The 16,152-nt window shown below is 37.5% G+C and overlaps 1 protein-coding gene across 4 annotated transcripts in view; it reads left to right on the forward strand.

Annotated features, from left to right (window-relative positions):
- LOC110309383 (ST18 C2H2C-type zinc finger transcription factor) overlaps positions 1-16,152 on the forward strand; it is a 338,717-nt gene that overhangs the window by 242,777 nt on the left and 79,788 nt on the right. For all 4 annotated transcript variants that reach the window (XM_021182357.1, XM_021182038.1, XM_021182120.1 and 1 more), the window contains 2 exons: positions 3,984-4,038; positions 6,006-6,036. In XM_021182357.1, coding sequence (XP_021038016.1) covers positions 3,984-4,038; positions 6,006-6,036 — 86 coding nt within the window. The remainder of the gene's footprint in view (positions 1-3,983; positions 4,039-6,005; positions 6,037-16,152) is intronic.

Here is a 16,152-nt window from a genome sequence, read left to right on the forward strand (position 1 = left end):
ATGAATCTGAAATTGGATTCTACATAGATCTCTATTGAAGAAAATGTGAAGTGCAAGTGCAATTGAGGTTGTAAATTCACCACAATGTTCCTTGAACGCCCCTCCTTCTTCTTCTGCTTCTTCACCTTCTTCCTCCTCCTTCTCATCCCCTCCTCCTCCTCCTCCTCCCCCACTCCTCCTCATCCTCTTTCTCCCCCTCCCCCACTCCTCATGTTCCCCCATTCCTTCTCCTCCTCCTCCCCCTCCTCCTCCTCCTTCTCCTCCTCCTCCTTCTTTTTCTTAGAAGATAGCCTGGGGCTTCCTTTCAACTCCATAGTAGGGCTCAGGTTTCTGCACTGGAGTGTTGAGGTAGAAGTCTATTTTCTTTTGCCTGTGATATAATAAACTCCAATAAAAAAAAAATAGTCAAGTACAGTACCTAGGAAATTGTTCATACATCTCTCTGCATAGGCCTGTAAGTAAGCAAAGATACTAAATGGCATCTTTCAACAGTCAACTAAACATTGATTTTCATGCTTCATTGGGTATCAGCTTATTTCTACCTCTGACTCATATATCCTCTATGAAATGTTGTTTATTAACATTCTTCATTTTATCAGTGTTTTTCACACTTGCCATTTGTTCTTACATTTGCTCATCTATCCAGAAGATCATTTATACCGGGAAGCCTTTTTCAAAAATTTCCCTCGTTGCTTTATAAGTTAGATTCTGAACATGAAGTACCTTTTTCTTTCTGCTGTAATATTGCACGTAGTTTATCTGAGCTATACATTACACTGAATTCTTCCAAGTTTGTTTGTTTGTTTGTTTGTTTGTTTGTTTACTGACATAGGGTCTCACTGTGTAGCCATGGTTGACATAGAACTTTCTATGTAAACCAGGCTGGCTGGACTCAAACTCACAGGATCCACCTGCCTCTTGCTCCCTTGTGCTGGGATTAAAATTATATACTACCATGTGTGATTCATATTAATGTGGTTTCAGAGCAAAAACAATTGCAAAGGCAAATTAGAAGAACTGCTATAGGCATCTCAGAAATATCTTCTATTTTTTCTGCATAACTAATGAAGTGAAGTAGACAGTGTTCTACAAAATTCATAGGACAGGTCTTAACAAATAAATTTGTTTTGAAAAAGATCATAATGTTTGCAGTATTAACAGCAATCTTTTCAATAATATTGTGGTGACTAAGCGAAAAGATAACATATATCACTTGCCAGTAGACAAAAAAAAATTTCTAAGAACTGTAATTTTCAAGATTGTGTTACATATTATTAAATCATTTTGCCTCAAACATGTAACAGTTGTCTGCCTCCTTTATAATTCATGAGGAATTGAAAAGGGTAGGAAACTCTCCTACTCCATGTCTTCCGACATGAATAGGACAGAGATCTTTTTACCTTGAATGCACATGATGAGAGCAAGACATCTACTTTAGTAGTCTATAGAAAAACTACCCATGTTCCTTTGCAGTTTATCAAAAAAAAAAATGGAGTGATTCAAATGAAGATCATTTAGAAGTCTGTGCTCACATGTATAAAGCTCTAGAGAACAAAGACCTGGTGTGTGTGTGTGTGTGTGTGTGTGTGTGTTCACAGTGCTTTCTATCACTGAGTTGTGCCATGGTCCAATAAGATCTGATTTTGAATTACAATGGAAGAAAAGAGAAAGACATTTCACAGTTTTAAAATTTCCCACAAAAAAAAATAGAGCTTATGTATTTTAGGTTTCTGATTTATTGTCCCCCATGTGACAGACCCTGAACTTTCCACTGTTGATTAACAGAGTAGAGAAGAAAAGGCCAATGAGACTGACATCCTATAAATTATAGCCTTGTTCCATTGCATGCCTATGAATTGGCCCAAGTTCATCCTCAAAACTTACTAAGAGTTATATAGGATATATATGTTACACTAAAAGAAAAGAAAAGAAAAAATAATAACCCAACAAAATACAATTATGAGGTGAGATTCCAAGATCAATCAAGGAGTTTTGTGTATTTCCACCCCTTCAGGTGGCATTGTTGAAGATATGAATTTGTCAGGTGGCTACAGCACAGTCCCATGACTGGCTTCTCAATGCTGCTATAAATAGGATTGTATTTTAATATGGTTATGAAACTTTTGTGTATGCCTCTGGAACTCCTGGCAGTCTGTCTTTCAGATTTGGTAAAGAAACTCATGGAATTCACCCTTCCCTCATGTTGGGGGCATTTTTCAGAATGGCTAGGGAAAGTTAATAGCACCATGTTGCAGGATAGTAGACTTGAACTATGTGAATGCTTGCCCGTGGGAGTGGCTTCCTCAGAAATCTGTGATATGTTTCATCATTTTAACCCTCACATGCTACTGATCTCTCTTAATCTAGTTATTTGGGTAGCACACAGAGCTAGGTTTGCATGAGCTGAGCCACTTTATATGCAGCGGAGATCCTCCTGGGAGGAGGGGATTTCACAACACAGTCCAAGCCATCCTGAGTAAACCAAGCCCTTTTAATCCTAGGCAGTGTCGCATCTGTCATAAACTCATATGGCTTCAAAAGAAAGAAAATAAACAGAAAAAAACACCTCTGTTTTATTGTTTTCTCTTATTGTGTACTTTTAAAATATTTATAACAATGAACCATTTTATTTAGACTAAAGTGGCTGCTGTTCAGCCAAAGCTATGAACACTTTTTGTTTGCTAATTTTAAACGCAGTTCAATGATTGGTGTGGTGCTTATTATGAAGCAATGACAAAAGAGTTCTGGTGGGTTTAATAGTTTTAGCTTACAAGAGCTGTTGTTAATTTCATCTGTAGTGTTGCAGGTGAAAAAATGCACAATGGATAAATAGTCTATATTAGTTTAACTGAACATAATATATAGTGTGTTCTGGAGTTGTTTGTCTCAATAGACTATAGTAATCAAAAGTAATGAACCTATTATGTGCAGGACCTTGGAGAGCGTCGAATGGCAGTAAAAGTGTGGCACATAAAAGGTTTATTAAAGGAAATTAAAGTCCATCATTGCCACACCTGCTCCCCTATTATAAGTCCATGGCAGGTCAGTGCCTTCAATCACAACCTAGCCTCTGAGAGCGGAGTCTAGCTTCCATTACCATGGCAGTCACACTGCCGCTGTGCACATCAGGATTTAAGGACTGGAGCCACGGAGCATTCCTGCTCCCTGTCTCTTATTTTTTCCACAAGCAAAGTACCTTGTTTATATTTAAGAATTCTAAAAATGTGCAGAAGTGAATTAAACTAAGAGGTTATTACTAGATTCTTGCAAAATAGATAAATGCCCATGGGGTCAGAGTATATGAAAACAGAAGGCTTTGAAAACCTGTATTCGTCTGATAATTTAATTACCTTTAAAACCTTCAGTAATGATAGGAATTGATACTTTCATGTACCTCACTTGGATTTTATGTTTCTTCTACTTTCTGTGATATCATGACTGTAGTTTTTCTGGAACTCAGAGAGAAAACTTAGTTGCCTGTTGATAGTAAACTCCCAGTGGTATTTTGGAGGGGCACTGCAAGGGTTTGCCTTTTGGTTGCATTTTTACATGGGCAATTGTTTTTCCTAACTTAGAAAGAGTTACAATCAGAAAGCATCTAGAAGGGTAGAGGCATTTGAAATCAGTCAGTCTGGATTTTTTGACTTGGTGTTTGGAGATCTTCTCACTCTCACAACACTGCTGACATGACAACTCCCTTTCAGTCCTTGAAATTCTAGAAGGGTGCAAATCATTAGCAAACACTTGTGGACAAGGGCATCTGCCCTTTCACTCTTATCATCTCTGGATTCCAACATCTGTAGATGTGTCTCTAAAATAGTGGTACTCAAGAACTGTCAGCCAGATCCCATAAAGCCAAAAGGAAATTCAGGAACATGGAAGGCTGCACATTTTCATAATGACCTTCAGAATTTCCAATTACTTGTTTTCATTGACTGGTCAATATTAAAGTAATGACCTCAGTACTTGTGTTCATATTACAGATGGATGCCGAGGTTGAAGATAAAACGTTGCATACTCTTTCAAAAGGAACTGAAGGTGAGTTAGTGAGCAGGCTTCCTGACACTGTGCCAACCACACCATGAAAGAAGGGCATGCTTAAGCTTGTCCCTTGTGTGTGGCAGTAAGTGAGGAAACCATTGAGTAGCAGGAATGATGATCTCTAGTGACTGAGACAAAAACCTAGGCTGATTTTTATGTTTATACTGTCTGGCTTAATAGTCCCAGTCTCTACCTAGTTCAAGTGAAATGATAACATTTGTTTTTTTCACTGTTCCTGCTGGGAATCCCAGGCAGCTCCAGAAAGTAATGTTTGGAAGGTTCAACTTGTTGGCTACCCCTCTTTTTTGTAACCAACAGATGGTAATGTAATATTGAAATATAAGCAGGCCCTTGATGATCTAAACAGCTGGAAAACAGGATTGACTGGCAATTATACCCCTCAAGGAAAATAACTTTTATTATAATTAGGTATATTTTGTGACCCTGAATTCTAAGTGGAAAACTAGTTTCACTATGGCTCTGAAAACATTCTGGAGATCTGTGCTTCGCACTCCCTTCCAGTGTTCATGTTGGCTGGGGAGAGCTGAGCCATTGTACCCTACCTTCCTGAAAGGGTTTGGGACTTACCATTGAGAGTGACAAAGAAAATATAACTCATCTGTTATCTATGCATCTACAAATGTAGTCAGTATAGTTAATTCCTATTTAACTGAAATCCAGAGATTCAATGCTTTTTATTAGTCAAAGATGAAAGTTTTGAGTTAAAATATGTGCAGTTGTCATTGACTGTTGCATCCCAAATGTAAAGTAATCCTGTCTATAATTTGGACTTTTCTCTACTGAAACAGAACCTTTACCCTCTGTTATTATGTAGTTTTAGTATAAATGACTTCTGAATTAATCATATCATGTATCTTTAAATTTGAAATAATATGGTTTTTGCACTTTAATTTTCATGCAGCAAACTTCTCAGTGGGACATGTGCTTAAGAATAAGAGTCTGTTTTATTATTTAGAATAAGTTCATGCTTTTTCTAAAGAGCAGAATTCTAGAGATTAGACTGTCTCTTATTTTGATGTCTCAAAGCATACCACTCTCCACCATTACAAGACATGGGTCTTTTAATTTGCAATTATTTTTGGACTTCATTTTTTTTGGCAATGCACACATAGCCTTAAATAGAGCCAACATGTTCTTTTAGAAGTGTACTACTGTTTCTTGTGAAGCGTGAGTAATTTTGGAAACCACCTGTTGTCTGCCTCCATATGCTGCTTATCCTTGTGTAGGCAGGTATTTACCAACACAAATTCCTTTAGTTCCCAGAGTTTCAGGCAGAAATTCAAAGCTCTTTGAAAAAGTCCCTTATTCTGAAAGGCTGTTGATACTAACAGTGCTGAAGCCCGTTCCTGTCTCACATATGTAGAAACTGTTTGGGATCAACTTGAAGTGCTCACTAGTGAAGCTTGATATTCTAAGGATTTTCTTACTGTCATTAAATATGTCTACACAAGGTTTTGGTCTAACACATAGGTACATGCTTGCATAGAATCCATGACCCCGTATATAAATAAGCACCACAAAAATAAATAAAAGCAGTAGTTTTGGTAGTCTTTTGAATAGTTTCTCATTTCAAAGAAAATCAAGGTTTCCTTGTTTCTGAGTGTTTTCCAAACTACATCTAATGTCAGTTCACTGGAAAATCTAACCTACTAATCTACAAGGAGCCAAGGCTACCCAGTGTATCAAATCTAGGATGAGTCTGTTTTGGGGCCATGTTATCTGCCCTCATATTTCCAAAAACCCAAGGTGAAAGAAAACTCATTCCATTCAGTAAGAAGCCAAGTGGGATCTGTCCTAGTCAAGTCACTAGTGTTAAAGTTTCAAACAGTTTTTAAAATAAACTCAATTGAGACTTTCTTTCTTTTTTTCCTTCCTTCCTTCCTTCCTTCCTTCCTTCCTTCCTTCTTTCCTTCCTTTCATTTTTCTTTTTTTTTTGTGAACAGTTCCAATGGATTCTCTGATCCCAGAGCTCAGGTAAGATCTCCCCTATGTGATGCTTTCAAATATTGATTGGTATGATTAGTTTAGAATAAGTCGTTTTTACCAGCTCAGAACCCTTGCTTCAGAATTAAGACTAAGCCAAAGAGAAACTTCACTTGGCTCTTTCTAACCTTCAGGGAAGCAGAGAAGGGCAGCAGTGTGTTGACAATGAGGCTGAAAAATATTTGATCTAATATTCTAATTAAGAAGCCACTTTTTAATAATGTCGATTACTGCTTAGTTTTTTTCACTGGCCACCTATTTCCTATATGCTTGTATACCTTGTGTGGCTGGATTTTGCACTAATGGTCCATGAGCTCAAATAACGAATCGCCTTGATTGTAAGCTATCCAATTTTTGTTTTAAATAATTAGGTAATTCCATCAGCTAGTTACTTCCATTTCTAGCCTATACAATAGACAATAATGTAACCTTTTTAAAGCATGTCCTTTCATTTCTATGTTAGGTATTATAGCTTAGGCAGTGTTTTGAAAATTCCATCTTACGGAGGGATGCAGAAGTTCATTAGATCTACTTTGCCAGAATTACTATCAAAATATAAACTTTAAAAGTAAAGTACAAAGAGAAAACAAAGGACTTTTGGTAAGAAAGATCACAGCCTGAAGATATACTTTCTTGAGTAACACAATTGCCCTTGCAAACCCATTAAGCCCCCAATCGATGAACTAGGCTGACTTTCTGAACTCAGAAACCTCTGTATGTCTCAGGGGGAGTGTTTGACAAAGAGTGTTATAGTGTCTGACCTATTTACCCTAGAGAAAGTCATACCATCAGGTTATGCCACTTATCCCTAAACGTAGGCTCTTTGTCATTCCCTAAAAGTAGGCTCTTAGTTACTTCCTCTTTTAAGTGAGTTAACTTGGCTGAGTATCAATTCATTTGCTTATTTAGAATTTGGGTATGCTTTTTATGCAAAAAAAATTGCTATCAGGAAATCTATATGTTTGCCTGGGTTAATGATATCACCATTAAGAATTTAAAATTTTAAACTAAAGCATTAAGATCAACATATATGATGTGCAAATACATTTGGGCCACATTAAAAGAATGGAACTGATCACATGTAAAGTATGAAATTGCCTGCCTCATATCTAATTCTTCTTTTTAAACCTACTCTCATTTAAAGTTCCTGTTTTGGGTTGGGGGCTTGACATTTAAATGATAAAGGGGTGCGAGAACCTGAGATGTTTGTAGTACCACACAATGGGTTTCTAGATGTTTATTGTGACCACATGGATGGTTTACTTGTGGCCATAACCATAATCTTAGGAAACCAAGTCATTCGCAGAAAGGAAAGGGCCTTTTTAAATGATGGGTGTTTATAAAAGTGACTTTAAAGTGAGACAAGTCTGAAGGAATAATGAGCATGCATTGACCCAGACAGCGTGTCTACCTCATGCAGAAAGAATTAAGGAAAGAAGAAAAAGTGTGGAAATGTGTTATGTAACTTTTTGGAGAAAATATTCTTTTTAAGTATGCTATTAGCATTAATGACTACAGTAAAACTAATATTGGTAAGATCCTATGTTCTATATGTTGTTACTTTTATCATCCAATTACTTACTTTAATCCTCACAGTATCCTTACATATCATGGCTGAAATTTTCAAAACATATATGAACATCAATAGGTAATGTCAATATAACATAGATATTCAGGTAATAAACCATCCAAACTCCCATTTCACAGACCTGTTTCTCTACTGGGCTGGACTCCCCTCTCATTCACAACTAATAGAATGTAATGTATAAGTCACAGAGGTGTTATCCCCTCACCTGGGACCTCAAGAAGCTAGATCTCAGAGTGCTGTAGTCAGCCCAGGAACTGACCTTCACCGGTCTAAATATGGACAAAGAATTCCTTGTCTTCTAAATCTATAAGAATTATTTATATAAAACATCACATTTTACTTAATTCACTAGAGGAGGATAACAGTGGCTGGAGAAGTTCACAATTTTATTTAGACTTCTTGAATGAGGTATAAAAAGTGCTTACTGAAATTTTGTAAATCTTTATGCTCAGCAAAATGGCCATGCTTAGGCTTTCTTGATTCCAAACTGTTTCTCACAGTTTAACTTGACCCAAACATAGACTTTATTTATCATTCTGAATATATCTTGTGGAGGAAACTAAAGTAGTGATTTATATGAAAATATGTATTGTTGGTATCCTTTTTAGTTTTTGTGTTCAGTTCCCTAGATTCACTTCTAACTGACTCCATTGGCTTTTTGTAATTGAGCATCACAACCATGTGTCTGAATTCTAAGTGCCACTAAGAAATGTGGAATTCTTTTCCCAACATAGGAGTTATGATTACTTTGTAGAAAAGGCTAGTGACTTTATAGAATATACTTTAAAATGAACTGTGCATGGTACTGCTTTCAGAGTGACTACTTACAAAAAAGGACTAATACAAATGAAGCTAATTTCAATATATTGTATATTGTTCATGGCACTAATAAAAATTGATACTGACAGTCTCATCTTCTTATTATTCTGTATGCCAGCTACTATCATCACCATTAAAAAAGCAATTTATAACCACTGGCCCACCTTTAATCATCTTCCTTGTTAGCATTTGCACTTTTCCTCTAACATGTTCAGGTTACAGGTAGTGTAGAGAAAGCTCTGCTGTCGTCCTCAGTCACAGCCCGTGCACCACCTCTGCTCTCTTCTTACTACCACTCTCTGACATCGAAACCCCAGGCCATTGTATCTACTCATTCTGGTAACTGGCTCATGTGTTGGCAACCAGTCCACCCTCATCCTCGAGTTAGGAAAACGTATTCTTCTCACCTCTGAAATGACTTTCTTATGTGACTCCTTAGAGAGACAAATAAACACAAGGCCCGCAGGTACATTATTGTCCTTCTGTGATCTATTGCTGTTACCAATTTGTTGGCTCAAGTGTTATAATGAAGTGTCTACTTTGATGTCTCTTCTTACTTTATTTTCTTGAATATTTTACTTTACTTAAAACCCCACCTTTGACATTTTAAGTATTAAACTGCTGAATCTTTTATGAATTCTAACCAATAAGTTAAAAACCTAATGCTGCGAACATACATGAAAACTTTTCTAACTTACAAAGTTAGATGATGTCCAGTTTTTCTTATGTTTTCCTCATGCTAATACTTTATGCATTCAATTTTAATAAAATAAAGCTTCTATTAGTAGTCATGATGATACTAAAACTGCATGAATATGTCTAATAACTTGGTAACTAACAACTAAGAAAATATTAACAGAAACTTACTTGGTAGAAAAGCACCTTAAAATCTATCCAGGAAGCCTTTTACAGGAATGAAAACAAAGTGAAGTTTGCTGTTTAGCAAAAATACTCAATGAACTATTACAATACTATCGTGTATTTGTTTATTTGCATAAAATCTGATAGCACTTAGCACTGAATTTGTTACATAGTAGTCCCTGAATCAATTCACATTGTGTTAGTTCTTGAAATAATACCCACAATATCCAATTATATCAACATAATAAGTCAGTAAGCAGTCAGGACAAATGACATTAGCTGCTTTTCGCTCTGGAATTGGGTGCAGGCTCAGGAAGTACTTAAAGTGCAGTCTGTCTGAGTAGGACACTCAGAAGGAAGAGCTTGGGTGCTGTGTGCTTACTACTTCCTGCAGCTTCTCTGTAGCTTCCTGTTGCTTCTGCCTACTTCTTCTCTGTACTGTACACTGTGTCTGCAGTCCTGTGTCCTACCTACTTTAACTTAAACTTTATCAGCAAATTAATAAATTAGAGCAAAACATGTTCTGGCTTAAAACCAAACTCTACTATGCTTTCTTTTTTCCTGGAATGCCAATTACAAAGTAACACTGCCTTTTTCTTCCAACTTGGTTTCTGTACATTGACTCTGATTTTAAGTCTACATGAAAATGTCAAGAAATGACACAAATCCCTGTTTTACATAATTTTTATTTCTTCATTGGTGAACTATCAAGGGCCTTAAACTTCTACTTTGCATTGTGAGTGAGATGTTGGGCTAACCATGAAGTCTAACACCCTTAAGTCAGAGTACTAAATGACCCTAGTATCCATGTGTTCCATGTCTTCCATTCAAACATCCATGTTTGCAAAGTGTTCTTCAAGCCTGAGAGATACTGAGCATCTACAGATATTATTTAAGAAAATTTATCCAGATCCATGTGACAACTTCACTTATCATTTATAGTTCTAGGTGTTAGGAGTAATCAAGACATGATGTAAACTATCCAGGGGATATATTCAGGACATGTTTGGTTACTGTGCCATGTTACAAATGAGTCTTGAGCATTACAGGTTTCAGTCTTTGAGGGGAGGTTATAGAAATTATATATCAAGGATACTGAGGAATTGGTGTGTGTGTGTGTGTGTGTTGATTATGTTGATATTCATGGTATTTCTCAGCTAAATTCTGTACTTTTTATGCTACATTATATCTCCTACCAGAAAATACTAGAGAGCTAAGAAATAAATACAGCAATTCAAAAACTCTAAAACAAGTTGCAAACAAAAATTTTTGTTATGCCTTTGTTATCTTTTGCTTCCATGCTTAAAAACTAGCTCAAGGAAACTGGTGACCTCTATCAACCCATTGTTATATAAGTGAGGAGCCAATGTCACTATCATCTCTAGAAACAGGACTGTTGCAGAATTCTACTACCACAGACTGTATTCAGCTGAGTAATGAGAATTCATTTTCTATGAGTGCTAAGATGTTTTCCAGAGCATGCTTAAATTTTCTGCTCCAACCAAAGGGTTAATGTGCTTTGATATGTATCCTCTCAGTGTTTCTTCTACACCTGTGCAGTGTTGATACAGTGGACACATAACAGGCAGCATCCATAGTAAAACCATGGAATCAGGAAACAGCATCTCCAGAAGGGATATAAGCTAAGTACTTTCACAGGCTTGGGAGATATCACTTCTGATATCTTAGCCATTTCACAGCACATATAAAATACAAACATTCAGGTTTCTAGTCTAAAAATTCCCCCATTTTTTTCTTTTTCCCATTTTTATTAGGTATTTTCTTCATTTACATTTCAAATGCTATCCCAAAAGTCCCCTATACCACCACCCACCCACCCATTCCCACTTCTTGGCCCTGGTGTTCCCCTGTACTGAGGCATATAAAGTTTGCAAGACCAAGGGGCCTCTCTTCTCAATGATGGCTGACTAGGCCATCTTCTGATACATATGCAGATAGAGACAGGTGCTCTGGAGGCACTGGTTAGTTCATATTGTTGTTCCACCTATAGGATTACAAACCCCTTTAGCTCCTTGGGTACTTTCTCTAGCTCCTCCATTGGGGACCCTTGTGTTCCATCCAATAGCTGGCTGCGAGCATCCACTTCTGTGTTTGCCAGGCACCGGCATAGCCTCACAAGAGACAGCTATATCAGGGTCCTTTCAGCAAAATCTTGCTGGCGTATGCAATAGTGTCTGCATTTGGTGGCTGATTATGGGATGGATATTCAGGTGGATATTAGCCCAGAAACTTCGAATACCCAAGATACAATTTGCAAAACACATGAAACTCAAGAAGAACGAAGACCAAAGTGTAGACACTTCGCCCCTCCTTAGAGTTGGGAATGAAACACCCATGGAAGGAGTTACAGAGACAAATTTGGAGCTGAGACGAAAGGATGGACTATCCAGAGATTGTCCCCCAATTTTTTATTGCAATCTCATCCCCATACTTCCTTCTAAGAAAACTCTACTCTTCATTCTTCAAATCTTTACTCTTTTGCTATTATAGATACATTTTTCAGGGAAATGAATGAAAATAGAGGTAATGATATTTATATTTTTTGTTTATTTCTGAGATTCTAATTTAATTAGTTAGAGTCTGATTTTGTAGTGAGCAACACTACAAAAAACACTGAATGCAAGTATTTCTGTGAAATACAAAATAAAACAATCTTTTGTATCTCAGTTTTGTTATAGGCTCCTGCTGTCCAAATTCTCCTCTTTTAGTTTTCCTATGTGGAAAATGTGCTCATTCATTACAGCTTAGGAGTCACAACATCTCTCAAATGTCCCATGACCTCCTAGACAGACGAATATTTTCTTCCTTGTTTTTCCAAAGCTTCTGAACTTCTCTCCTTTAAAACACCAGCTACTTTGACAACACTGACATTTAGTTACGTACTCTTCCATTTGTCTACTCACTCAAGAGGAAGCGAATTCTCAGCCTTCAAATTTACCGTTAGGTTAGAAAGAAGAAGAAGGGAACAAATTAAATAAAAATCTAATCAATCAGATACAATTTTGTCTTTTTATATAACATGTACTTTGTTTAGTATAGATAATTTATTTCATTCTTCTTTGTATCCCCATAGTACTTTAGAAATAAAATACCCTTACATCATTAACCTCTATATTTATTTTTCTTGTAGAATAAATCATGTTAAAGGATATATATAGGAAGCATTTATATTTAGCCTGCTACTTCTTTATAACTGTCTTAAAAGTGCCAACATGAGTAGGAGAAATTACCCAAGACCCTACCCCTAGAAGAGGAGTGAGACACTTAATGGTTGCTAGGAGAGGGAGAACTGGTCTTCTCTAAAACAAGCTCCCTGATAGGCTATCTAATATCAAGTGGTTTACACACACACACACACACACACACACACACACACACACACATATACATATATATATATATATATATATATATATACACATTTTAAAAGAAGTCATGAATTTAAGAAAGGAGGGTTTGGACAGAGAAAGGAGTTGGAGGTGATGTAAATATGTATAAAAGTCTCAAATTTTGTTTAATTTAAAAGAGTGCCAGCCACTCCCATTTCTCCAAATTCTTCGGGTCTCTCCACTGACCTGTAAATTCCCTTATTTTTAAAGAAAACTTTATTAAATTGTCATGAAGACAGATACCATTTTTAATATAGTCATGCCTCCTTCAAAGTTATGAATGCTTCCACTGACCCCTCAATTGCAAGCCAGCCAGTTGTGTATTCCATCTATCAAGTAATATATTGAAATGCCAAATGTAAAAGTGAGTTGCTTTTGTTCTTGTCAGTATCGACTATGGCCTGATTTGGTCATTTTCAGTCAAGAAGAGAAGACAAAACTGAGACAGAAATAAATATCACCAGTCCTAAGGAGATCTAAGGAGAGAGGGCTTACGAACAAGCCAGTATTCCAGCAGACCTGTGAGTACTTGGAAGTCAAGGCTTAGGCCACTCTGAGCTTTCCTGATGTGGCAACCATGGAGCCAACTGTTCTTCCAGGTTGATCTGTGAGGACAATTAAGTAAGCCTTGCAGATTCCCCAGAGTGCCCAGTCTTCTCTAAAATACATTCTTTACAGCTTAGGAGTCACAATAGCTACAGAGATCCCTACAAGCCCTCCAAGGTGTCTCAGCCCTCTTTGCTTGATGACACCACAACATAGCCAGAGGTCTGTGTGTGGGAGGGACACTGGGCTTAAAATAAGAGCAGGAAGGCCAGTCTTCTATAGCCATTCTCAAAAACACATGTTCTTCTAACTTGGCAGCCACTTTGATTTCCTTCTACCACTACACTGGCCTTGACTCCAGGTTCCTCAAGGTACATCTTTATTTCTCTATATCCATGCTTCTCTACAGTTCTCATCACTTTAAGTATATTTGCATGAAAAATGAATCTCCATCTCCATCTCTCCCTTCTTTGAACTTCACCTGCACAGTCATCTCCAAAATGAGTTCCCTGGGAGATTACTTCATATCCAAACTTGTAAGCAGATCTTATATCACAAATCAGGTATTCCTTTAGCATTTTTAATGTTCATAAAGGGGGAAGAATGAAATGTATGAATTCTTCCTTGATCCATCTCTTCTTATCATGTATCCAATCTCTGCAGAACTGTGTATAGTCTCTGCTCTGGCCATTCTCCCTGCACTTGTATTCCTGGCATTCCTGGTAGCCCTGTTGACGCTTGCCACTGTGTCAGGCTATTATGTCTTCACCCCACCCTCATACCTGGAACGTTGTTTCCCACTTGGCTATGTGGATCCCTCCCTCACTTACTCCAGCTTTTTAACTCCAGCTTTTTAACTCAGTTTGCTAACAAGGATGTTCCTGAATCAACCTTTGCAATTACAAACCCTCACTCCACAGCTTCCTCTATTTTTTTCCTTTGTGGAAAAAAGGTACCTTCTGACCTGCAGTCTAGCTGTGTTTAGTTCTTATCTATTTTTATGACATGTGTTTTGTGTCAGTGGGAATTGTCATCTCTTAACTCATTGATAATATCTACCACATCCAGAATAGTGTCTGTCATGTACTAGGTACTAATAAAAACTCTGAATAAATAGATTCTGAGAACTCCAGAAAATACTATGAGACATAGTAGTGGTTTGGGATTCTGATAAAACTGGCTTCTGCAAGGAACATGGTGGCATAAGCAACCTATTCTTTCCAGAGTGTGACAAGTTTATACGTCAGAACCCAGAGGAGGCCTTCCTTAGTTATGTGCTAAGTTAGACTGAAAGGCACATGTTCCCATCAGCCTGTTCCTCGGCTTATATGTGTTTGGATGCTTGAAAGCTGGTCAAAGAGAAAGGCTAGATTAAAAACAGAGGTGGTCTCTTGAGTTCCCATGAAGCACAGTTCTTGCCATTGCTGATATAGTTCTGCTGGCCATTTGTGACATAATATTTCCAATGTTAAGAATTGTGTAAATAGTATGTCCAGAGAAAGGCTCAGTGGGTAAAGAGAAATGCTTCCAAGCCTGACAACATCGATTCCATCCCCAAATTCTATAGTGGAAGGGAAGAACTGACTTCCCTTGGAGTACACTTGAAACAATAGCAGGGAAGAGCAGTTATATAATGATCAAAATGAAAATATAAGCTAAAAAATGGTCTTCTTATGGAAAAATAACTAGTATCAAAATGGTTTCTATTACTGACACTGATGAGTAGAAATGGTAAGGTACACCCAGAGTACTGAGACCAGAAAAGGAGGTGACACCAGCATAACTTGTGTTGGTACACTTTGGGTCTCCAGAAAAGGAAGGAGGTCTTCAAGGAGGGATTGCTCCAACAGCTCATGTTCAGGATGTGAAGTTAAGTCCAGACACCAAACAAGCAGTAGCAGCAAATGACACGTACAGACATCACATACAGACATCATTTTTATTGCAGTCCATCTTAGTCATAGACAGTCTTTATTTTTTTATTTATTTTTATTAGATATTTTCTTTATATACATTTCAAATGCTATCCCGAATGTTCCCTACACCCTCCCTCTGCCCTGCTCCCCTACCTACCCACTCCCGCTTCTTGGCCCTGCCATTCCCCTGTATTGGGGCATATAAAGTTTACAATACCAAGGGGCCTCTCTTTCCCAGTGATGGCTGACTAGGCCATCTTCTGCTACATATGCAGCTAGAGATACGAGCTCTGGGGGTACTGGTTAGTTCATAATTTTGTTCCACCTATAGGGTTGCAGGCCCCTTCAGCCCTTGTCTTTATTCTTTTTAATTCATTTGTTATTTACTTATTTATTTTGGGTTTTCTAGACAGACTCTTACTGTATATCCCAGGATGAGCAGGAGTTACCTATTTTGTCCAAACTAGTCTCTGACTTGGGACAATACCCCCTACTTCAGCCACAAAAGTGCTAGGACGATAGGAACAACTTATAAAACTGGGTTTAGAGACAGTCTCTAGAAGCAAGTTGTTTCTGATTTAGTAGGATACTTGGATGCTAACATATTTCACAGTTTGGCATGTGTACATATATGTGCACATGCCCACAATCCTATCTGCATATTTATAGCAGTGTGTCAGAGAGAGTGATCTCTCCTGAGTGAGCACTCACCTGTTTCATTATACATTCCTCCTTTGAAATTCCACTCAGGTGTAATGGAGAGTTTTGTAAAATGATTTAAAATGAGCCTTGGTGATAATGAGGATATATGGGGGTATTACAAGTGGGAAAGTTTCCTTTAAAAATATATTGTGTATTTCTCTAGGTTCCAAATTTTTGTTTCAGGAATAATGAGGGGGCCGGGCGTGGTGGCGCACGCCTTTAATCCCAGCACTTGGGAGGCAGAGGCAGGCGGATTTCTGAGTTC

Source organism: Mus caroli, chromosome 1 (genome assembly GCF_900094665.2).
Source record: "Mus caroli chromosome 1, CAROLI_EIJ_v1.1, whole genome shotgun sequence".
NCBI lineage: Eukaryota > Metazoa > Chordata > Mammalia > Rodentia > Muridae > Mus > Mus caroli.